Raw genomic sequence first — 26,040 nt, forward strand, 5'->3', positions numbered from 1 at the left:
GTTTTTGAGACAGTTTGATTTTGGTGTTATTCTTATTCTTATGTTTCCAGAGGCTGCTCCTCTAGTGTTGTGACCATGTTCAGCAGTCATTTTTAACTGGTGAGCCAGTAGCCTGACCTAAACAGAGACATTTCTGGTCTAGAGGGGCGGGTCGCGCCTCAGAAATGCGCGCACCCTGATTGGATCTCATCGATCTGTCCGCCACCCCCGGCCCCTCCTCTCCCCCCTAGTGCAGCGCTACGTCACATCATTTAGAGCGACGCCCACCCGGAAGGGTTGACTCCCACTTTTAGACTGGTTCAGCCCACGGCTTTTTCCAGGCTTTCATCTTTCGCGCAGACGAAATGAAAGGCTGGTATCGAGGCTAGTGAGCCAGTAGCAGGTAGCAGTCAATTTATATTGGGGGGGCCGGGAGGGGGGCGGGGCCGGGGGGGGGGGGGGGGGGGGGGGGGGACATCATTTGAAAATAGCCGATCTACAAGCATGTAGATCCACTGCAGTGGCGCGGCTCGTAGGACACCTGGCGCCCTGTGGTGTGGGCCGCACATGGTGCTCACCCCAGCTCAGATTGACGCCGATTTAGATTTGTTTTGTCAGTAGTTTAGTAGATACAATGTCTGTGCATTGATCTCCCCCAAAGTTACCATTATTTATGGATGTGCGGTGGATCATTTTTAAGCCCCGGCGCGCACTGTTTACTACTTGAAAAAAAACCTCCCATTATTTATGGATGCCATTCCTTCATTTTTAATGAATGTTAAATTCCAACCAGACGATGGCTGTCACCGCGGAGACGTACTGTATTTGAGGAGGGGAATATTATACTGTATACGGTGGAGATGATTCTTGTTGGATATAGCTAGAGATATGATGTGTCTTTTGCCCCCCCCGTGTGACTGTAGCATCCTACGCAGCGGGGAACCCGACAAATCAATGCAAATGTAGACTCGAGTTTTTGTCCAAGCTGAAAGTCAATACAAGCTGCAGGCATCCGGTAAAAAAAAGAATTTGTGAAAAATATATAAGTCCAAAGAAAGTTGGTAGCCTACTGTGAGATGGGAGATGGGAGTGAGAACACGAGGCAGATTGCCTCCAGGCAAGTTGTTTTACCAATTCTAAACCCAATTCTCAAACTTTTATTTCAAGGACCGCACCAGAACTCTTAGATTTTGCAAGTGGAACCAAATGGGCCTGTAACTAAGGGTCCATTTCTCAAGTAACCGTTGTAGATTTAGGCAATATTTACATGAGAGGGTGTGGTTTAACGTGATTATTGCCACTACAGGGATGCGGTCACAAGCATCACTGAAGTGGCAATAATGACGTTAAACCACACCCTGGAGTGTAATATTGCAATTCTACCACGGTTACCCTTAAAACTAAGAAAATCGCTGAAAGAATATATATTTTTAATGACAGATGTAGTCACTACGACCACAAATGCCCCAATAAACTAGCTATAGCCTAGCCACCGAGTTTGCTAGCGCTCTGGGAAAACAGAGCAGCTGAATTCTTTGTTTTGATTAGGTGGTGAACGGTGCTGGTTTAACCCACGGCTATAGAAGGCTGTTTCAACCAATCAGATTGCTTCCTCAAAACGACCTGTGGTAGAATAAATAATCTTCCAAAGATGAAGGAATGACAAAGTTCTTCAGTGTGAAGTATTGAGAATTTAAAAATGTTAAGATTGAGCAGAGTAACAACATATACAGAGAGTGAGGAACAGGCCTCCTTGCCTATTCCAGCAGCCTCTTTCAACCCCATTCTCAGACAGTCCTTATAGTCTAGTCTTAACCCATCCTGACCTGAGATCAGATTCATAACGAGGTTTCCACTGGACACACACTGGTCTGATTAACCCATTCTGACCTGAGATCAGATTCTAAAAAAATGTCGGTCGTTCTTTCGATTTTTCAAAAATAGCAGACCTACAAGCTCGTAGCGCGCTATGAGCTTGTAGATCTGCTGTTTTTCAATAGCTAAAGCATAACATGATGCTAACACCAAAATGGGTTCCCCGTTCAGAACGGGTTAACAGATATGCTAGACTGAATGAATGTCCATATAAGGATCTGCCCAAAACATAAGGGCGACGCACAGATAAGTATACCTTTTGCTGACAGCGTGGAGGAGTCAAGTCAGCTGTTAGATCGACAGCTGCAGTTGAATTAGACTGAGCACATTGGTGAGCAAAGAGACTTAATGTAAGGAAGATAAATACACAACAATGCATATTATGTGACACTGTAGATGGCATTCTAAAAACCAAGAGGGTCCTTATTATTGGTCCTTGGACCTCACTTTGAGAACGTACATGCAAATATTGTATACGTGTGATTGAATTTGTGTTTTGTTTCTTGACAAAGTTGTCAATATCATTTTAGTCTTATATAGTCTCAGTCATCACAGCTTTAGCTTGTATTAAGTTTTTCGTCGGTATAGACTATAGAGGTATAGTTGACAGCCTTCCCCACCCCCCGTTTTCTTCGCGGAGCAGATGTTGTCTTGATTACGGCGCTAATTTGTTTTCCGCAGCGTGGCATGGCAACTGTCGCCATGTGGCCCACTGGTGTGACTCCATGTCTAACCCAACGGTCTGTGAAAGGGGGGGGGGGGGGGGGGGGGGGCTTCACAGCAAAGGCGCTAAACTGCAAACAGCCATACGGGGTATACTATTAACCCATTTTGGGCGGTTACCCCCTTTTGGTGTTAGCATTATGCTATGCTTTATATGTTGAAAAATAGCAGATCTACAAGCTCATAGGTCTCATAGGTCATCTACGAGCTTGTAGGTCTGCTATTTTTGAAAATATCGTGAAAATGTGTCGGAAATCTTTGAATATATATATTCTTTCAGAGCGAATGTTTCCAACTCATATCTTTGCTTCTGGGGGGGGTCCCTGGAACGGCCAATTACATATATTTTTGGGGGTCCTTGACATGGAAATGTTTGAGAACGACTGACATGGAAACATAGGTTTTTTCAGAAAACTGTCAGGATTTAGAAGATATTTGTGGAATCGATGGTAGGTCTAAATGGGTTAAACTATATATAGTTTGTGTTACAGCCTCAGTATGGTCGTTTGTTTCCCGCCATTGATTAAACTGTTCAGGCACTCGGGCGTTCAGTCAATTACATTATTCAGATTAACCCTTTGAAACCGGGAAAGCCTTAATTATATACTTGCCTATTATGTTCGTAAAAATATAGCAGATCTACAAGCTCATATAGTGCGTCACTTTGATACGATCTTGAAAATTGGCACAAATCTTTGAATATATATATATATATTTTTTAAAGCAAACATTTTTAAATCATTGATTGATTGATTCAAATATTTATTAACCGTTTGCAGAATCACAGTACATTTCAAGCACAAACTCAATACAAAGACTGTTAACTGTGAGTGGACGACCCAATTAAGCATTACACTTGTTTACAAGAGTGTCCACCGTGTTCAATTCATCAAAACATTTAGAGACGTACAAATAGACACTTCTATATAGTCAAAGAACAGAACAGGAACTCATCATAAAGGAGGTAAAAATGGAAAAGAAACATAATAACAATTCTTTGTTTCTGGGCGGTCCCTGCTTGTGGCGGTCCTTCAAACAAAAAAGGTTTTAAGCATCACAGATATAGAAACCTAGGTTTTCCAGAAAAAACGGTGCTTAGAAGACATTTGTAGAATCGGGTCCTCTCGGGCCTTAATGGGTTAACCCTAAGAAGAGGGGGGGGGGGTGTGTGGGGGGGGGGGGGGGGGGAGGACGACACATCTGCGGACGGATCATTCTTCTTCTTCTCTCCCGTCCCGTGTTGTCGTCGCCTTAATGTGGTGATCAGTCTTTTTTTGTTTTAGAAGCACGACTTGTTGCTAACATCTTGTTCCAATTTGACGTTACTAAATTAGAAAGTTTTGATGCATGCGCCTAATGCTGCGACGTGACGCATTGATCTCACCAGAGCCTCGTTGTTGGGTAACTCTCCTAATTAATAAAGCATGACATGGAGTCGTACACTGTTCAACGTGACAAACAGAAATGCACACACACACGCCAACCGGGTTGGCTCCAGATGACGACTTTTAATATATTGACGCTGGAAACCACATGTTTATTGAGTGGTGCAACCACTCCAAGGAACAGCAATGTCCGTGTTCACCTACAGTGCCTTCGGAAAGTATTCACACCCCTTCACTTTTACCACATTTTATTTTGTTTCTTATTTTTAATAAATTAACAAAATATTTAAGACAACTTTTTTCACTTATCGTCATTATGGGGTATTGTGTGTAGATTGATGAGGGGAAAAAAAACAATTTAATCCATTTTGAAATGAGGCTGTAACAAAACAAAATGTGCTAAATGTGAATACTTTCCGAAGGCACTGCATGTACCTATGTGTCCGCCTATGTGTTAATGAGCACGATTATGATTATTGGTATGTGACCAATGTGACTTGAAGAGTCAAGATTCAACTCATCTCCCCTGAGCAAGCAGGCAGGCTTTATCCCATTCTGAACGGGAACCCATTTTGGTGTCGGCATCATGTTATGCTTTAGCTATTGAAAAATAGCAGATCTACAAGCTCATAGCGCGCCACCGAGTGGCGCGCTACGAGCTTGTAGCTCTGCTATTTTTTGAAAAATCGAAGAACGACTGACATTTTCTAGAATCTGATCTCAGGTCAGAATGGGTTCGTCAGACCAGTGTGTGTCCAGTGGAAACCTTGTATATGAATCTGATCTCAGGTCAGAATGGGTTATTTGCTCAGTGGTAAAAAAACAAACAAACAACGACAACAACACAGAGGCAAGGAGGCAAAACCAAGGTGCTCAGGAGGTGTACAGGTATAAAAATTGTAAAAATAGTGAAACGGTGCTCCTGGCCGATCAATCGGGATAACACACAAAGCGGAGATCCGGGCACACTTGATGTTAAAAGGAGGAAAACTTTATTGAACCGACATGTTTCGACATAATACGCTCTTCAACAACAACAACAACAACACTTGTTGTTGCACAGGGAACTGGGTTCACATCCAGGGTATAAGAGGAAATATTATACATAGTGCAGCTTTTAAATGAATTATTAATATTTATATCAATGATGTAAGTACGGTAGTGACACTAAATGTGTTTGTGGTGAACGGTATTCCCCTATAGCTGTGCTCTGAGACCACCGGGTGCGTTCTCCTATGGTGGTACAGTATATAGGTCCAACTTCTATAAAAAAGGAAAGGGTGCGGCCCTCAGCAAAAAAAGTCTATTTACCTAATTTAATAGTCCATAATGTGCCACTCTGCACTAAACGTTTTGGGGCAGCCATGACGCCAAAGCGATGAAGGCTGGAGACGGCCAACAACCTTTAGTGTGGACGAGTGGCACATTATCCCATTCTGACCTGAGATCAGATTCATACGAGGTTTCCGCCGGACACACACTGGTCTGATGAACCCATTCTGACCTGAGATCAGATTCTAAAAATGTCAGTCGCTCTTCGATTTTTCAAAAATAGCAGACCTACAAGCTCGTATCGCGCCACTCGGTGGCGCGATATGAGCTTGTAGATCTGCTATTTTTCAATAGCTAAAGCATAACATGATGCCAACACCAAAATGGGTGCCCGGTCAGAATGGGTTATAGGACTATTAAATGAATTAGATAGACTTTTTTGCTGAGCGTGACGCTTTCCATATAATCAGCGATGCCACTAAAAGCTGTGTTTGGTTGACGGGTAACGCTGGAATTAATCAAGTGCTTTTTTACAACGGTACAGTATACTGTAGCGATATTTATAGTGACTCAGTTTGATATACTTTGGACCAGCGTGAGAGGTCTCAATCGGAGTACATTAATGATTAATAACGGTAATGGAGTACAATGATAATCTGCAACATAATGCAGGATATTTAACCCATTTTGGGGGTCGGGAACCCCTTTTGGTGTTTGCACTTTAGCTGTTGAAAATTGTATTGAAAAGTTGTGAAAATGTGGTGGAAATCTTTGAATATACAGTACATTTAACTAAAATATTTGCTTCTGGGGGGCGGGGGGGTCCCTGGAACAACATATTTTGAGATGGGGGTCTGTGGCCCAATAGAGATAATTCTGAGAGTCCTTGACGTGAAAAAGGTTGAGCACCCACTGACATAGAAACATACTCTACTACAGTATACAGATTGGAGAATATTTCTTTATTGTATGCATAAAGAAAGTGGTCAATTAAAAAGTGTGTTTTAACCACTTAAGCCCTACAGTAGCCTATATTATGGTTGTATATGGTCGACCTCAGTCCCTCAGGGTTCTGTTCTAGTTTACCTTTCTGTTATTGTGTTATTGTGCCAAAAGCTAACAAGGTCACCATTCGCAGTGTTGTGAGCATGTTGATATAATATGCTATTTTCCTTGCGAAGGCTATCCCCACAGTGTTTTAAGTGGTTAATATCAGCGCAGTCGGCACAGAGTTTCTCTTCACACGGAAGGCTTCCTTCAGTGTGTCTCTCTTCAAAGAGTCTTATCCCTAGTTATCTGATTTATACATCATGCGTTTCATCTTATGAGAGGCCTCAGACATCCAAGACACACTCATATCACATACCAAAGGTCATTAGAGTCTTTAGGTTTTATTTTTTATTTTTTATATTAGTTTGTTTGTTGTTGTTGTTGTTGTTGCTGTTGTTTAGTTTACATTAGGAACAAGATTCAACAATATTAGAAATAAAATGCTGATCTACAAGCTCAGGGACATTTAAGCTCTTATGATGTCCTTGTTGTTATTCTTTTCATTTTATTTAGTTTTATCATTTTACCAAGTAGATATTTTTTTGGAACTTATTCAATATGTGCTCAGATATAACGGCAACGAGAATACTTATATAGTTCCAAACACGACCCGTATAGTTCCAAACATTGAATCCTCATAATTGGGTATATGAAGCACTCACAATTTATTCAGAATTCATTGGACATCATTGCATAACAGCATGAATTATGACAAGAGGACCCGCTCTAAGATAACATAAAACAAAATAAATCATAAAACAGATCAAACACCATTACGGTCGCGGAGCTGCCAGATCAAAGAGAGCCATAACTCTCTCTCTTTCAACGGGGTCTAGTAGAGATCAAGTGGTGGAGACACGTGATTGGTGCAGGCGTTTACAGGCACCAGGAAGAGGCTGTGCCTCGTGAACATTTGGGCCAAACGTTGCTCACGGCGCGCTGCCGTATAGTTCAGTGGTTCTGAACACATTTAGACCACGAGGACAAATGTCTTCTACATCCTGAGAGTTTCCTGAAAAACCTATGTTTCTATGTCAGTGGTTTTCAATATTTCATGTCAGGGACCCCCAGAATTATATGAAATTGGCCGCCGACCCCCCATCTGAAAATATGTTACCTCCTCCCAGAAGCTGTAGGGAGTTTTAAAGTTGCCGGCGAGTCATCGGATCGTTGTGCATTTCACACTGCAGGAAGGATTTTATTGAAGTGGCTGTCATTAAATCTTTGTGGCTTTCACACTGAACGATTGATCGCCGACCAGGGATCACACACTGCAAGAGTTCACCAAGATGCGATCCAGACCCCGTACATACTTTGTTTTTTTATTCCAATTCATTTTGACATGCACGTTGCATGATGCCGTGATACAAGCGCGAGACAATGGAACTAACATAGTGTACTTTAAGTTCTTTATTGGTATAACTTTTTTAACTCATTATTAAAGGACAACTTTAGTTTTTTTCAACCAAGGTTCATGTTTTAGTTTGTTATTAGATAAAGTAAAAGATGAGTGTTAATCTTTTTTTTCATTTGCTGCTTTCTTTTGTTTTAGGGGTTTTAGCTGTTTTTGACAGGGGGGCGGGGGCATTCGAGCATGGGGCTAAATATGCATTTTTTAACACAATTTTATGGTGATTTCTTTTTTTATGGTTTACTATAGTCCTAATAAACGCCAGGAAATTACATCTGGCCACAGAAGATCACAGGATCTACTGAATGTGAAGGTAGCCTACTGGGGGAAGGCTTATACTGTGTGTAGCTCAATATGTCAGTTTGTCACATTCAATAGATCCCGTGATCTTTTGTGGCCAGATGTAATTTCCTGGCGTTTATTAGGACTATAGTAAACCATAAAAAAATAAATCACCATAAAATTGTGTTAAAAAATACATATTTAGCCCCATGCTCGAATGCCCCCGCCCCCCTGTCAAAAACTGCTAAAATCTCTAAAACGAAAGAAAGCAGCAAATGAAAGAAAATGAACACTCACCTTTTAGTTTCTCTAATAACAACCTAAAACATGAACCTTGGTTGAAAAAAACTAAAGTTGTCCTTTAAGACATGGGGCCAATTCTACAAATGTCTTTGTAGAATATTGTTTGTCAGTGGTTCTCAAACTTTTTCACGTCAAGGACCCCCATCTCAAAATATTTTGCGGCAGGGACTGCCAGAGGATTTTAGTTAATCACAAGAACATCTCAGAATGGTGGGACATCGGTCAGGGACATCTCTCTGCTCAATTTCCCCAACTCAGAGGCAGAAACGTCCTTTTTTCCGCTTCTTCTGAGAGATCCTTTAAGACCTTCTTGACCTTTGCTTGCCGTGAAGCCGAAGTGGTTGGTGAGAGGCCAACAGAGCCGCGACAGCCAACTTCCATTGGCTAGGCTGTTGCTCTCCAGCCTTTCTCTTGGCATTCTGCCACAGAACCAGCAATACCGGGCCTTTTTTCCTCTCGTACGCTTTCTGGATACAAGCAGCCAAAATGAGTTTTCTTCGACGCGTGGCTGGCGTCTCCCTTAGAGATAGGGTGAGAAGTTCAGTCACATGAGAGAGACTCGGAGTAGAACCGCTGCTCTTTCGCCTGGAAAGGAGCCAGCTGAGGTGGTTCTGGCATCTGGTTAGGATGCCTCTCGGGCGCCTCCCTAGGGAGGTCCTCAACGCACGGCCCACTGGGAGGAGACCCCGGGGCAGACCGAGGATCACGTCCCACTGGGAGGAGACCCCCGCGGGGCAGACCAAGGATCACGTCCCACTGGGAGGAGACCCCGGGCCAGACCAAGGCGCAGTTGGAGGAAACACATCGACTCACTGGCCTTGGAACGTCTCGGAATCCCCCAGGAGGAAGTCTCTAATGTTGCTCTGGAGAGGGAAGTCTGGAGCACTCTGGTGGAGCTGTTGCCCCCGCGACCCGACTACGGATAAGCGGGTGGGTGGATGGATGGATGGACGCTTCCTGGATGTTTTGCTCCCATGGGACAGTCAATTCGACAAACAGGACTCACTTCTCGGTCGATGACCCCAGGACGATGTCGGGGTCTCAGTGTGATGATGGTGATGGTCAATGCTGGCGAAGCGTACATGTTTGTCAAGGTCTGCTCTCATTGACCAGTCTTTTGCCTGGAGCCCGCCAGAACCGACGTTCTGTCTTTTGGGGCAGTTATTCTTGGTCTTCTCCTGCTGTTACAAACTGAACCGGCTGACTTCTCATTGGTCAGGACTCGCCTGCTTCCTTAGTACCTGCCTGGTCATTGGTCAGGACTCGTCATGGCGCCACCCGTATCGACTCTAGGCCATAGACTGTAAAAAATATGGACAAAGCGTTCGCCGGGTCTAACATGAACGTAAAATGAAGCCTGTAATAATATGCTAATTCCTGATGTAAGTCGCCATCTTTCTAGATCCGTTTGGTACCAGCTGGCCATTGGCTGGCTCCGTTTGGGTCCAGCTGGCCATTGGCTGCCCAGACAACGAGGCGGGACTTCCCCCCTTCTTCTCCGTTGGTTTTTATTTTGACTCGAGTGGGAGGAGTAGACTCTTGAGTGGGAGGGGAATCCCGATCATAGACGGTAACGGTAGCCACGCCCCTCAGAACATACGCGACTTTATGGTCATTATTTTAATTAATGGGACCATAATTTTCCAAAAAGAATATTATGACATTAGAAATGAGACTTTAAACTAGTGACTGGAAGAAGAAAGTATTCATGACCATGTTTATTAAGGTAATACAGTCTAGGTGAAGTTGGGCCAAAATACATGGGCCTCTATGGAGCTATGGGGCTTTTTGGGTCCAGTCCAGCGCCACAACAGGCCATTATATGAACTACCGATTTCAAATGAGGCTTCACGAAATATCTGGCTGACTGCCCCCCTGCTCTAGGCCAATAAGGCCGCCCGGCGCAGCCAACAGGATGTAGCAGAGATTTCCCTTGGAAATGTTTTTTTAAATATATAAAATACAATAATTGACCAAATGCAGGTCCGTGGTCTATAATGCATATCAAACCAGAGGGTCCTTGGAATTAACCCATTTTGGGGCGGGAACCCCTTTTGGTGTTTTAACTGTTATGCTTTAGCTATTGAAAAATAGCAGATCTACAAGCTCATAGCAAGGCGTCTGTACAGTGTGACAATGATACAGTGATGGAAAATAACTAAGTACTTTTACTTAAGTACTGTACTTAAGTACTACATCTCAGAGCCAATTTATTATAATTTAATTTTTCTTTTGATTAGAAAACATACATTAACCACTTCAACCCTATACATTTCGGCCATTTGAAAATAGCCGATCTACAAGCTCACAGTGCGACGCAACTCGACGCATTGTGAGCTTGCAGATCTGCTATTTTCAATAGATTTTGTACACATTTTGAACATGTGAAATGGGACATTCTGCAATTACATTTTGTACATTTTCAATTCCGTACTTTTACTTGTAACGGAGTAGTTCTAAATTGCAGTATTGGTACTTTTACTTAACCCATTCTAAATGGTAACCCATTTTGGTGTTAGCATCATGTTATGCTTTAGCTATTGAAAAATAGCAGATCTACAAGCTCATAGCGCACCACCGAGTGGCGCACTACGAGCTTGTAGGTCTGCTATTTTTTTGAAAAATCAGGTCAGAATGGGTTAATCAGACCAGTGTGTTGTCCAGTGGAAACCTCGTATGAATCTGATCTCAGGTCAAAAAAATTGAGTACTTTTTTCCCACCACTGCAATGATACCAAGCTACAGAATGCTCTATCGCTGTGATGCACTGGAGAAAAAAACAAAACAAAAGACTGCGATGCCTGAGCAGCGCTGTTGTCATATCGCAAGCCAAACAAAACCCCTGTGTCCAAGAAGAGCAGTGGCGGTTTAGTACTGTAGTACACTACTAAATCTTCACTCCGCTCCTGGTGCTAAGAGTTATGGCCGTCTATCAGCCGCGCTGAACTTGGCCTTTTGTCGTGGGAAAAATGACACATCCACTCGGGCTGAACGCACAAGACAATGTTTATTGTGAACATCCAACAGCAGGGGAAAAGAAAAGGTCCCTGCACGGCACAGAGGCCAGTCTCATACACATACTACGGCATACGATATACAGTATATAGGCATGCTAATATGATAATATATCAATAATGGTAATGTTGGCATAGTAGAAGTAATGGAGCTAAAAAAAATACGTAATTTCACTCAAAAATAGCGCATTTATTGTAAGCAAAGATCGAGTGTCACGTGTCTACTTGAGAAAGAAAAGGAAGTGCATCACATGCTGCTCGGGGGTTGCTTACTTAGTCTATACTAGTCATTGGTTAGACATGGGTTAAGGTTAGGTTTAGGTGTACTGCCCCGTGGGAGGTTAGGTTTAGACTAGTCATTGGTTAGACATGGGTTAAGGTTAGGTTTAGGTGTGCTGCCCCGTGGGAGGTTAGGGGTGCATACTTAGTTTAGACTAGTCATTGGTTAGACATGGGTTAAGGTTAGGTTTAGGTGTGCTGCCCTGTGGGAGGTTATGTTTAGGGTGAGGGAGATAGGTTGTAGTTGTAGGACTAATGACTGGTCAAACCAATGACTAGTCTAAACCCAAGTACTGTCTATCATGTACAGAATGAAATAGTGGGGTGCATACTTAGTTTAGACTAGTCATTGGTTAGACATGGGTTAAGGTTAGGTTTAGGTGTGCTGCCCCGTGGGAGGTTAGGGTGGGGTGCATACTTAGTTTAGACTAGTCATTGGTTAGACATGGGTTAAGGTTAGGTTTAGGTGTGCTGCCCCGTGGGAGGTTAGGTTTAGGGTGAGGGTTTGAGAGGGAGGTGGACGCTTTTCAGACAGGGAATTAGTCCGGGGTTATAGTTGTAGGACTAATGACTGGTCTAACCAATGACTAGTCTAAACAGTCGACTAGTCTAAACTAAGTATGCACCCCCATATAAATGTGTCTTTATGCATATACTGTTTCATTCTGTACATGAACTGAAGACCAAAATTAAAACAATTGAAAGTGAAAAGTGAAGTGAAGTCTAAACCATAACTGCACCCCCTGCTCGGCATGCAAGCAATCAACTTCCTGGACGCTACTCAAATAAAGCCTGGCCTACAGTATATACGGATATCAATAAATCATTCAAGCATGTGCTCGTCATAATTGGGAGCTGCTGTAATGTCACAATGCATCAGTGTGGAAACGACCGTTATTCAAGTCGTCCTTGTATAACCCGTTCTGATCTGAGATCAGATTCTATAAATGTCTTCTACATCCTGACAGTTTTCTGACAAAAGCTATGTTTCTATGTCAGTCGTTCTTCGATTTTTCCGAAAAATAGCAGACCTACAAGCTCGTAGCGCGCCACTCGGTGGCGCGCTACGGGCTTGTAGATCTGCTATTTTTCAATAGCTAAAGCATGTCATAATGCTAACACCAAAAGGGGGTTCCCGTACAGAATGGGATAATTGTAACATTATGCTGTGTCAATGTGTTTATTATCCTTCGATACTACGTAGATGAGAAAGGACTGCTATAGTTTGTGAGTTCAACTATAAGCTGTTTTGTCACAGGAGTATCAGAGGTTTTGACACTTTTAGATAGGAGTTTGTTGGTGGCCAAAGAGCGTATACAGTAGCATGATGTTTACTACACTGTACGTGTAAACTTATTTGCCTTACTGTAAATCCACCCGCTATGTCTACACTCTACGCATCAAGTAGTATGGCGATTGGACTGGAAAAACATGTCTTTGACCCATTAACCCATTCTGACCTGAGGTCAGATTCTATAAAATTGTCTTCTAAATCCTGAATCCGTTTTCTGAAAAAGCTATGTTTCTATGTCAGTCGATTTTTCAAAAATAGCAGAACTACAAGCTAATTACTTACAGATGAATGCCTCATTAAGCCCCTTGATTAAAAATGAATGAAAGTACAGATAATTATCTTGAACGTGCAGCTGCTAATCATCATAATTCTAGGTTGCGTTGGGTGCATTATTAGACCTGACTCTAGATGTGTAGGCTACTATTATGTGTATAACTGTATATCACTGTTGACTATGACATTAAGTTCTTAACCTTTGTTGTCAAGAAGGTTGAGGCTGTCTGATCTAAGACTAGTGGTCTTGTTTATATTTATGTTAAAGGTATATTCAGTGATTTCACTTAATTCAATTTTCACTATTTCTTTGTTGTGATAATCCTCTCTACTATAGAGTGTGCTGACCATATAAGGAGTTCGTCCCTGTCCCCAGTTAACCCATGCGGGTCAAAAAAGCTTAGGTTTAGTTTTTGGCTAGGTGGCCCAGCCTTCATCCAATCATGATAGAACGGGGCCTTCCGCCAATCATGATCAAGCGGGGGCGGGCCTTGGTGTGTGTGCTGTTGGCCTGTTGCCCCCCCCCCACACTGTAGTGTGTGCATGTTCACATCTTGTTACCGGGGCAGACCATTTTTTCAAAATCACCCAAACCATGCACTGAATGCTCCTTTAAATACTGTATACAGCAAGCCACCATAACAAACAATTCTTTCACCCCCCCCCCCCCCCCCCCGCGACCTTTTAGTCATCAGGCGCGTAGTTGTAACGAGTTACAATTTATAAAGTTACTATTTTCTCCAGCGAAAATATCTGTTCTACAAGTCTAAGTGTTGATATAAGCTGCTTTGTGCCAATTTGTGTAGCTGACTCACTCAGTTGTTCAGAGAAAAATAAGGGTTTATCTTTCTTACTCCTCCATGTATTGAGCTCAATCTCCCCACATTAATTTAACATGGCTACTGTACTGTCAATATTCTATCTTTGCTCCCAGCTACATATCTCAGCTCTTTTGACCCCTTAACCCATTTTGGACTGAGGTCGATTTAAAAAAAGGCTTCAAAATCCTAACATTCTTCAGAAAAAAAACATGTTTCTATGTCAGTTGGTGCTCAACCTTTTTCATGTCAAGGACCCCCAGAATGATCTCTATTGGGCCACGGACCCCCCTCTCAAAATATGTAGTTCCAGGGACCCCCCCCCAGAAGCCAATATTTTAGTTAAACATGTTCGCTCTGAAATATATATTCAAAAATTCACGACTTTTAAAAAATAGCAGACCTACAAGCTCATAGCGCGCCACTCGGTGGCGCACTATGAGCTTGTAGATCTGCTATTTTTCAATCGCTAAAGTGTAACATAATGTTTAAAACACCAAAAGGGGATCCCGCCCAAACTGGGTTGAGCCTATTTATTTATATGTGGACGCGACATATTTTTATACTCCCATCACCACCAGTTATTATACTCTTCTGTGTATCCTGGTATTTGATTAATTTTTATGTTGGTTTATTATTGTATTTGAACAAACAAAAAGGTAGGAGTGCACACCCGTAGTGGGGAGGTGTTGACCGCAGGAGATACAACTATGACTGAGAAAGGAAAGAGGTAGTCAATAACTTTATTATTCCAACGTTTTTCGGCAAACAGGTTGCCTTCTTCAGGGTATTATTGTATAGCGTACACAGCACTTGCTTCATGTGATGAAAAGTTTAATCTTGCTACGGTATTCTCATCGAGGCACAGCTCATTAAGTTGGAATATAAACTTTTGACGGCATCAACACACCTAACCAATACAGGCAGGCAGGATATCAAGAAGGCCAATGAGACTGGCACGGCTTGAGGGAGTTATCTTGTTGTTTTGTTTCAGACATGACTTGACTGCTACGAGATGAAAACCCCGCTTCCAATTAAAAGTGTGTTTACTAATTACTGTATATGACTGTCACCTGCGATATCGTTGACTCCAGACTCCAGGTCTCATCACGGTTGCTTTCATACGCTGAAATAGCTTATTAGCATAACAATATGTTCCCCTTTGCCAGGTCACCTGTGAGGACTGAAGTCTTCAACAATATACTGTCGTTGCTCATGAGCCAAAAAGGCCCCACCTCGCTAATTTGTATAGGCCTAATTGCTCTTATTATTTAAACGTTTAACACACAATCATAACCATTACTGTGTCATGAATCATTCACGTGAAATAGGCACATATTGTTGGCAAATGCATATTTTGAGTTGTAAAGGCAAAAAAAAAAAAAGTTAAATTATCTTACCATACTGCCGTGTTGATCTATATGCCAAGCTAGCGGTGATGGCGAGCTAATGTTAGCATGAGCTGTCAACCTGTCAGTCAAAGCAATGAAAGCATGGTTGCGAATGTAATCGAGTCTTTGAACCAATGGAATGGACATTCTAAAAGTTATGCTTTATATAGGCTATATATATATGGGGTCCTATCTCGGCTTCTTTCTTCGGCCTCACTCACACCTTCGCATCTAGCTTACAACATTGTTGGATGCTAGATGTAAACAAAGGGTTAAGTGTCATGGCCGCCCCAATGCATTTCCAATGGAAGTCACATGGTTTGACACAACGTTTTTGTTTTGTACGGCTTCCGGCTGTGTTTCGACTGCCCCCTCTCCCCCTCATACAACAAAAATGTTGTGTCAAACCATGTGACTCCCATTGGAAATGCATTGCGAGCTTGCATCAGTAAACAAGTCTCACGCATCCGCTATACATCAATCTGTTGTGAAAGGTCTGAGTGAGGCCTTATTAGGCTTCTGGGTTTGAATGATTGTTTGGCATCTGTTTGAGAGAGAGATAGGGGTATAAGGGATTGTTTTCTTTTTGCTTTTGGATTTTTAACTTTTTTTCTCCTACACGTTTGCAGCCTTTCCTACCTGTGAGCCCCTGACCCAGTTCAGCTGCACCAACGGCCGGTGCATCAGCGTGAAATGGCACTGTGATTCAGGTAAACAAAACCTCCGTTCACCACTTGTGTTATTCATTATGGATCAGAACCACAATACTGACAGACAACTTCCCCATGTTTGTTGTCAATGTGTGGGTGGTCCCAGATCATGGACGCTCTCCTCTAGCCCATTCTGGACGGGAACCCGTTTCGGTGTTTTAACTAAAGCATTATGTTATGCTTTAGCTATTGAGAAATAGCAGATCTACAAGCTCATAGCACGCCACCGAGTGGCGCGTACGAGCTTGTAGGTCTGCTATTTTTGAAAAATTGTGAAAATGTGGCACAAATCTTTGAATATAATATTCTTTCATGTTTTTGTGGCTTTCGCCTTTATTTTATATTTTTTTATGGAGGGACAGACAGTAGGCTGACAGGAAATGGGGAGAGAGATGGGGGGGGGGAGACATGCAGTAAAGGCCGTCGGGATCGGGAGTCGAACCCGCGGCACACTGCCAGACTGGATTACCAGCCAGGGTGCCTGGACCACTGAGCCACGGCCCAGGCCAGAAGACTTTTATTTTATTTCGACGTCAGGCCTAAATGGGCTAGTTGTTGTGGCTGTGGGGGTGTCAGTTAGTAGTTAGACATGTGTGAGTTTATTGATTAATATTGTTGGCGACATGGCAATTTGTGTCTTTATGTTTCCGCGTCTTCATGTGAACGAAACATCAAGTCCTTGAATGGGGGGGTGGGGAATTCTCGGTAATGTATAATGTTGACATCAAGTCCATAATTCATGCATGAAATAACTAATTGAAAGAAGGATATGTCGCCACCAGAACGTTGTGTGTTTCTGTTTCCAACGAGTCTGGTGTGGTTTATACACATGGAGTTTTGGATTTGAATAGGCTCGGAGCGCGTCTGATCAAAATTATTAGGACATATCTAAATATTTTATCGAGCAATAAAAGGGTGTTTTAACCCATTTAGGCCGGACCTTGAAATGTAAAAAAGGTTTCTTCTAAATCCTCCAGTTTTCTGAAATAAATATTTTCACGATTTTTCAAAAATAGCAGACGACGTTCATAGCGCGCCACTCGGTGGCTTGTAGATCTGCTATTTTTCAACAGCGAAATTATAATATGATGTTTGAAACACCAAAAGGGTAAACGTGAAATACCCCTTTCACCACAAAATATTTCCAAATTGTATGTGTTTTGCCTATTCTATGCCTTCTTATTTTTAACACTTGAAGTATAAGGCCACCTATACCACACAAGCTGAGTTCAGGTCAAGAAGACCTTTTTACCTTTGATGTTATTGGCTAATGTCTGACTCCAGACGCGGTGTGTCTGTGTCTGTGTCTGTGTCTGCGTTTGCAGACGATGACTGTGGAGACGGCAGCGATGAGACCGGCTGCGTCCACTCCTGCTCCAACGCTCAGTTCCGCTGCTCCAGCGGCCGCTGCATCCCGGACCACTGGGCCTGCGACGGAGACAACGACTGTGGGGACTTCAGCGACGAGAACACCACGTGTGGAGGTGCCTCCGCTGGTAGGAAACGCACGAGTTAACCTTTTATGGAGAAACTAGGATGGGCCATAACCCATTTTAGGCCTGACCTCTGAAATAAATATTTTCACGATTTTTCAAAAATAGCAGACCTACAAGCTCATAGCGAGCTTGTAGGTCTATGAGCTTGTAGATATGCTATTTTTCAATAGCTACATTATAACAATGTTTAAAACACCAAAAGGGGTTCCTGCCACAAAATGAGATAAGGGAATACATAGGCATCCATGTGTGTGTTATTGTTTCTATTTTTGTATATTAATATATCCTTCTCGTTATGATTTTATCACTCAACCACTTCAACCCCAGCAGCATGCCTAATCTATTGTTATCTGGGGGGAAAATATAGCAGATCTACAAGCTCACCCAACGCGTCACAATTTACAATGCAGGGCATTTAGCAGCAGCGTCAAAAAAATATCGATATGAATCGATAATCAATTTTAACATTAACGATGCGACTACGTCGACGCACGCGTGTCTGGATCGGTCAAAATAGCGTCTGCATCGGACGTCGGTTCGATCCTAAAGTTGTGAATTGATATAATTCAACTAACTGCGGGGAAAAACACAGATGTACAAGCCCAAAGCGCTGTGCATTGCGACGGGTAGATAACTTGTAGATCTGCTACTTTCAGCGCAGGAAGGGCACATGCTTATGACGCTCTTTAAAGGACAACTTTAGTTTTTTTCAACCAAGGTTCATGTTTTAGGTTGTTATTAGATAAACTAAAATATGAGTGTTATTTCTTTTTTTAATTTGCTGCTTTCTTTCGTTTTAGGGATTTTAGCTCTTTTTGAAAGGGGGGCGGGGGCATTCGAGCATGGGGCTAAATATGTATTTTTTGACAATATTATGGCGATTTATTTTTGTATTATTTACTATAGTCCTAATAAACCCCAAGAAATTACATCTGACTACAGAAGATCACAGGATCTACTGAATGTGAAGGTAGCCTACTGTGGGATGGCTTACTGTGTGTATAGGCTCAATATGTCAGTTTGTCACATTCAGTAGATCCTGTGATCTTTTGTGGCCAGATGTAATTTATTGGTGTCTAGTAGGACTATAGTAAATAATAAAAAAATAAATCGCCATAATTCTTTTTTAAGAAATACATATTTAGCCCCATGCTCGAATGCCCCCGCCCCCCTGTCAAAAACGGCGAAAATCCCTAAAACGAAAGAAAGCAGCAACTGAAAGAAAATTAACATTCACCTTGTAGTTTCTCTAATAACAACCTAAAACATGAACCTTGGTTGAAAAAAACTAAAGTTGTCCTTTAACCAGCAGCAGCAGACGGGATGCACGGGCAGGTCCGACACAACTTTATTGCACACATCTGTGCTTTCATCCACGCTTCCATAGCCTTTTGAATCTTATTTCCCATCCACGGGCACGAGCAAAGTGACGCTGCTGCTGCTGCTGCGTACACTGAAAAAAGTGGTCCAGGTAACTCAAGTTCAGTTCAATAAGTGTCTAATACTGGAGGGTTTATTTGGTCTAATCAGTGGTCCTAAAACTTTTGAGAACCACTGATTTAAACAAAAAATGTAAAACTAAATTAAAACGAGCAGCTTTCCGTTACACCTCGTTGGAGAGAGAGGAGCGTGCAGTACCTCTGGCACTTCTTTTGATTATTTATTCAGATTTGATTCACTTCTGACTTTGACATATGCACTAGACAAAGTCTAAAGAAGTTTAGTAATTATTATGGTTGTTTTTTCCCCAGTCCATATTATATTACACGCTCGACTTGTCACGTTGGAAGCTCCATTGTGCTCCTGTAAAATACAGCTCCTTGGCAGCAAATTTCTATTTTAGTTTTAGTCATAGTCTCCTGAATAGTTTTCACTTAGTCTTAGTCACATTTTAGTCACCTGGAATGTATTGGTGTTAGTCTAGTTTTAGTCGACTAAATGTCATAAGATTTTAGTCGACTAAATCTGCAGGTGATTTAGTCGACTAAAATGTGTTTCGACAGGCCTTGATGTCATTGTAATGACATATTTTCGCGTTGTGAGATTGTAGATCTGCTATTTTCAGCATGCAACCCAGCATAAAACTGGATCTCTTGTCCACTTGTCCCTTACTAACATTTTAGTCTAGTTTTTATTTGTTGACGAAATTGTCAGTATATTTAGTCTTAGTTTTAGTCATCATAGATTCGTTTTTATGTAGTTTTTATTTAGTTTTAGTCAGTGAAAAAAGGTCGTCGACGAACATTTTTCGTCTTAGTTTTAGTCGACGAAAACAACACTGGAAAACAATGATCAGACGTCACCTCATGCTTATAGTCATTTTGATTTGCAATTCAAAGCAGTGCAACCATCGAGACACTGCGATTATGACTTCAATGCTACTATTAATCAGCCCAGCTCCGATGGCCTTAAGTGCTCAAGCTTTGCACGTGGCCAATCTTATCTGGCGTGTCCATCCATAGGAGAGAGAGATGGAATCTTTTAATCTGTCGTAATTGCCTCAGAAACCCTTGGAGTCAGACTACTCAGAGCTCGCTAGCTTGTCACTAGAATGTGGAGCCTATTCATCAAACAGTTTTGTTACTGTCGGGTTCGAGAACTTGTATCTCCATGTTTCCCCTCCACCCCCCCGTAAAATGTCACGCAAAAGTAGAAAATATCCGATCTTCAAGCTCACCGGATCACGAGACTGTGTTTCTTTGTAATTGTTTATCTGAGCTTGCTTCCCTTGCTTTAAACCAGTGGTTCTCAAACATTTTCGAGTCAAGGACCCCCAAATTAAAGATGCAACACCAGTGCTACACCACCAATTATGAGTTGATGAATAATTCACACATTTTCCTAGTTTTTTTTTAAATAGTTTTATATCCTAAAGAACCACTTTTCAACCTATCTTCATATCATCGGTCCTCACTAATGCCAGCTCAGTGGCCTTGTGGTTAGAGTGTTCACCCTGAGACTGGGAGGTCGGGGTTCAATCCCCGGGCGGGTCATACCAAAGACTGTAAAAATGGGACCCAGTGCCTCCCTGCTTGACACTCAGCATCAAGGGTTGGATTGGGGGTAAGTCCCTGTGACATACTAGCGTCATGTCCAGGGGGTGTACATCAAGCTGCCACACGCTACAGAAACAGGAGATAGGCTCCTGCCCCTATGGGCCTCATGGCTACAGAAACAGGAGATAGGCTCCTGCCCCTATGGGCCTCATGGCTACAGAAACAGGAGATAGGCTCCTGCCCTATGGGCCTCATGGCTACAGAAACAGGAGATAGGCTCCTGCCCTAAGGGCCTCATGGCTACAGAAACAGGAGATAGGCTCCTGCCCCTATGGGCCTCATGGCTACAGAAACAGGAGATAGGCTCCTGCCCCTATGGGCCTCATGGCTACAGAAACAGGTGATAGGCACCTGCCCCTATGGGCCTCATGGCTCGACAAGGCTACTTACTTTAATGTTCATGATAGAATTCCCCAATTCGTGTCTCATAGGAGGGCTGTGGGCAGTTCAGAATCTCGTTCAGTGACATTTTGTCATTCCCTTCAACAACTAGTCGTAGTAGAAGTCGTTCTAAATTGCAGCATTGGTACTTTTACTTAAGTAAAACAATTGAGTACCTTTCCCACCACTTGTCTGCGCCTGTACAGCATACAGTATCTACGTAGTTACTTTTCTCACAAGCCTTTTTTTTTTAGATAACGCCAAAACTACTACTACTAGTAGTACTAGTACTAGTACTACCCTACTACTACATGCTACAGCTTCATCACGCAAAAGCATCAAAAGTAGCATCATCGATAAGCTCAATTCACGCAGCGTTACGAGTTTGGAGATCTGCTATACTTTTGATGCTTTTGAATTTGAATAATGAAAATTACCAGTTTTGAGCATATGAGGTTTCCCCCCCGACACGAGACGATATGCAGCAACATAATTCATTTTCTTTCTTTCTTTCTTTTGCCAGAAAGTGTATGTAGGATTTCAAAGGCATTTTTTAGAATCGGCCTGCAGGTCTAAATAGATTAAAACAAATCTATTTATTTAGCCTATTTCTGTCTCATCATGCCTGATTTCCGCACTGCAGTTTTAAACAGTACAATGACGCAGAAGAAATGGATTTGGTTTATTCGTAATAACTTCTGAAGAACAAAGTGCCAGAAATGATTCTGTGTCATAGTGACTAATAATACATTCTCTCCCTCTGACACGTTAGATGAATTGCAAATCCCATCTGATTTCCACACTCTTCTCATAGAGAATATATTATCCTATAACTTTGACATGGCAAAAGTATCATTGTGAGGCACACTAATGCCATTGTAAGAATAATAAAAAAAAGCACTTTCAACCTGGCATCCCTACTTTTGGAGCTGCCATTCAATATTGTGTCGCTAATAGTCACAAATGGTAACGTGTGGCCAGGGGGTCTACAAAGAATACAAGGTTGGGAACAGTGGTGTTTTCGTCGACTAAAAACTAAGACGAAAAACTGACTAAAACGAAATAAAAATGAATCTATGATGACTAAAACTAAGACTAAATATACTGACAATTCCGCCAAATAAAAACTAGACTAAAATGTTAGGAAGGGACTAGTGGACAAGAGATCCAGTTTTATGCTGGGTTGCATGCTGAAAATAGCAGATCTACAATCTCGCAACGAGATTGTAGATCTGCTATTTTCAGCATGCAAAACTTAGCGACTTAACGACTAAAACTAAAATAGAAATTTGCTGCCAAAAACAACACTGGCTGGGAACCACTTGGCATGGCGGTATCGAGGTCGTGATATATTACACATGTTCGTCTCTGTCGGGGGGGGGAGACCTCATAACTATGTCCACTGTTGTTCAAATTTGAAAGTATAGCAAAAGTATTATAACACATCTACACGCTCCAAACAGCTATACAGTATGATGAAGTATGGCGTTGATTTACGGAAAAAACACGGAAATGTTAGAATATGGAGATAGGAGTTTTCAGCCCCGACAGCGTGCGTGCAGCTTCGTCAGCCGCGTGCCAGAGCACCTGTGACGTCTCCGTTAAGGCTTATACATACTCCAGTTTTTGGTGATAGGTTATCACCGCTTTAGGTGATAGCTTATCACCTAAAACGGTGATAAGAGTCGAGGCCATCATACTCGCGGTGATGTCCTTATAAGGATTGACCCCGCCTCCCTGTGGTTTGCCCAACTTCTAGACCAATCAGTGAATCAGTGTAAAATCCATGATATTTACATTGGAATGAATGAGCCTGGCTGGAAGGTGTCCAAGTGGGAGTGTGTTAAGTGGGAGAGGCCGGTTCTTAGCTAAAGGTCAATTACAACTTCAGACTCAACTCCCGATCTTCCGCCGTAGTCAGAACTCAGCTCTTCAGACCCCACCTTAGCCTGTAGTGAAAATACTTGTCTGATAGTAAAAAACAGAGAGATGGGTCTGTGTGTCCGCGGTGATAGCTGATCATCACCGCGACTGACGTACTGGTGTAGTTTTCCAACCCTTTAAAACCCATTCTGAACGGGAACCCATTTCGGTGTTGAGCATCATGTCGTGCTTTAGCTATTTAAAAATAGCAGATCTACAAGCTCATATCGCGCCACCGAGTGGCGCGATACGAGCTTGTAGGTCTGCTATTTTTGAAAAAAAATCGAAGAACGACTGACATTTTTTTTAGAATCTGATCTCAGGTCAGAATGGGTTCATCAGACCAGTGCATGTGTCCGGCGGAAACCTCGTATGAATCTGATCTCAGGTCAGAATGGGTTAAAAACTACACCGCGGTGATAAGCGATCACCAAAAACTGTACAGTATGTATGAGCCTTAAAAAATGTCCTTGCGTTCCAGGGCTGCCCTCCGTCATCGAGTGCAGCGGGGAGGAGTTCCACTGCCTCACGGACGGAACCTGCATCCCAGAGCGGTGGAGGTGCGACGGGGACAAGGACTGCGAGGACGGGGGCGACGAGGCGGGCTGCGAGGGCACCAAGAGGATGTGCGACCCCAAGGCCAAGTTCACCTGCAAAGATACAGGTATCGGTTTGGTTGGTTGGTTGATTGAATCAATTAATTTATTCATTCATTGGCGAAAATGCATATCGTTGCTGTTTGGCTGGAAACGGACGTGACTAAATTTGACTGAGGGACTGCCATTGGATTTTTTTTTTCTCATGTCATATGTCATAGCAGGGAATCGTTAGCCTGGTTAATAAACCAGACCGAATCAGCCGTTGGCAAAAAAAAAAAAATTGCCTGCCGGCGGATTACGGCCTGGAGAGGCTCAATTGTACGCCCATTTCCTACACCAGAGAAACGGGGCGGCCAATCGGGACACGGTATGCAATATGGGCGGGCTTTGGTACAGTGACTTTCAACGCTTGAGACCTTTGACTGACAGTAGCTCTGACCAATTGCGTCAAAGAGAAAATGTTTCAACCCGCCCCCCCCTGGAAATGAAATCCAAGCTGAGCCTCCCCAGACTAATATCCCGCAGTCCGTGCGATATTAGTCTGGTTTATTAACCAGGCTAGGGAATCATAGCTTCAAATTGACATTGGTTGTTCAGTTTGACCCACCCGTTTTGGAGATATGGTAAATTTACATGTCTTCTGTGGACTCTAACATTACACCTAGCTACATGTTTAAGCATTTATTTCATATTTGCATGTCTTCTGTGGACTCTAACATTACACCTAGCTGCATGTTTAAGAATTTATTTCATATGTACATGTCAATTTCAGCTCTGACACTTATTCCAGACATGCTCTAGTATGTGAAGAGTCTGCCTGTGCTATTAACTCATTAAAAAAAGAAGAAAAAAAAAAAAAGGTTTTTCTCCTCTGGTGAAAAAGCTGGAGTTTGCGCGATGGCAGTCTCTGGTCACATATATCTATAACTATATCATAACTATATCATATGATATGATATATGACATAACTATATCCAAAAAACAAACTATCTACAGCCTCAAAATGGGTAGCCACGATGTATTTTGAGCTTGTAGAGTAATGGTAAAAGTACAACATATTGGAACATTTACATATATATTAGGCGTGTGGAGAAATGTTGCTAGATGATGCATTTGGGGTGATGAAAACCGTAGGCAACGAGTCTAAATGAACGCTTATCGCTGCAACCTGCTGTAGTTAACCCATTCTGACCTGAGATCAGATCCATACGAGGTTTCCACTGGGACACACACTGGTCTGATGAACCCCTTCTGACCTGAGATCAGATTCTAAAAAAATGTCAGTCGTTCTTCGATTTTTCAAAAATAGCAGACCTACAAGCTCGTATCGCGCCACTCGGTGGCGCGATATGAGCTTGTAGATCTGCTATTTTTCAATAGCTAAAGCATAACATGATGCCGACACCAAAATGGGTGCCCGCCCGGTCAGAATGGGTTAATCAATGCACACTGCTGTTTGATTGGCCCCCCCTCCTCCATTGTTGTTGCATTGCGAGCTGACGCGTCAAATTAATCAAAACAAATTAATTTGGGGGAAAAATGTATAAACGTACCGAGCTCCCGTTACTTACCATATTTTACAAGCGGCAAATTGATTTTGCGCTCCCAGATAGTGAGTTATATTGTTCGATTAGATGGATCTTTATTGTGTATTTAACACAGAAAATTGTGCTTGTTTACAGAAAGCCAACGAATAGGTTGCCTTGTGAGGGATTATTATGAACGACTATGGGTTGCCTTTTGCATAGTGGTACCATCATTAACAGAAGCTCTTAATCAACAACAAAAAAGCATGGGAATACATCACATATATCAAAAGCATTTATCATGCTAAGAACGTAACAGTGGAATATCTATATAATGCAACTATACATATAAACTATACATGTATACTATACTATGCTATACATATGTACTATGACGGGCTATGACTACATACAATGTTATACAACATCATAGTGCTGTCTACATAACATGCTATATAAGAATGTATCAAATGCTATCTAAGTCTACAGAAATGCTATCTAAGGGGGTGGGGGTAAGTGCTATGGGCCATGATGGAGTCTGAAAAGGTGGGTTTTCAGACTACGGCGGACGATTGGGAGTGATGCTGCAGTTCTGACTGCAACGGGAAGTGCATTCCACTGTTTTGGAGCCAGAAGGGAGAAGAGTTTGGGACGTGTGGAGCGTTTTTAGTGAGGGTACTTCCAGCTTCCCTGCGTTGGCTGATCTGAGTGCGCGGGAGGGTTTGTAGGGTGCAATCATACTTGCAAGATATGTGGGAGCCATGCCTTTTGGTTGCTTTGAATGCCAGCATCAGAGTTTTGTATTCTGTGCGGGCAGCGACCGGGAGCCAGTGGAGGGAGCGGAGCAGGGGGGAGACATGTGAGAATTTTGGCTGGTTGAAGACCAAGCGAGCTGCTGCATGTTGGATCAGTTGGAGAGGCTTAAGTGCACATGCTGGTAGGCCAGTAAGGAGGGAGTTACAATAGTCAAGTTTTGACAAGACTGTTTTTTAATTTATTT

The 26,040-nt window shown here is 42.5% G+C and overlaps 1 protein-coding gene across 1 annotated transcript in view; it reads left to right on the forward strand.

Annotated features, from left to right (window-relative positions):
• Positions 1 to 26,040, forward strand: part of LOC310867033 (low-density lipoprotein receptor-related protein 1B-like) — a gene marked incomplete at its 5' end in the record, with an annotated part of 569,593 nt that overhangs the window by 213,188 nt on the left and 330,365 nt on the right. The window contains 3 exon segments of the mRNA XM_083776826.1: positions 15,979 to 16,059; positions 17,385 to 17,555; positions 23,397 to 23,579. Coding sequence (XP_083632952.1) covers positions 15,979 to 16,059; positions 17,385 to 17,555; positions 23,397 to 23,579 — 435 coding nt within the window.

This window comes from Protomyctophum parallelum, assembly GCF_964188405.1.
Source record: "Protomyctophum parallelum genome assembly, chromosome: 11".
Taxonomy (NCBI): domain Eukaryota; kingdom Metazoa; phylum Chordata; class Actinopteri; order Myctophiformes; family Myctophidae; genus Protomyctophum; species Protomyctophum parallelum.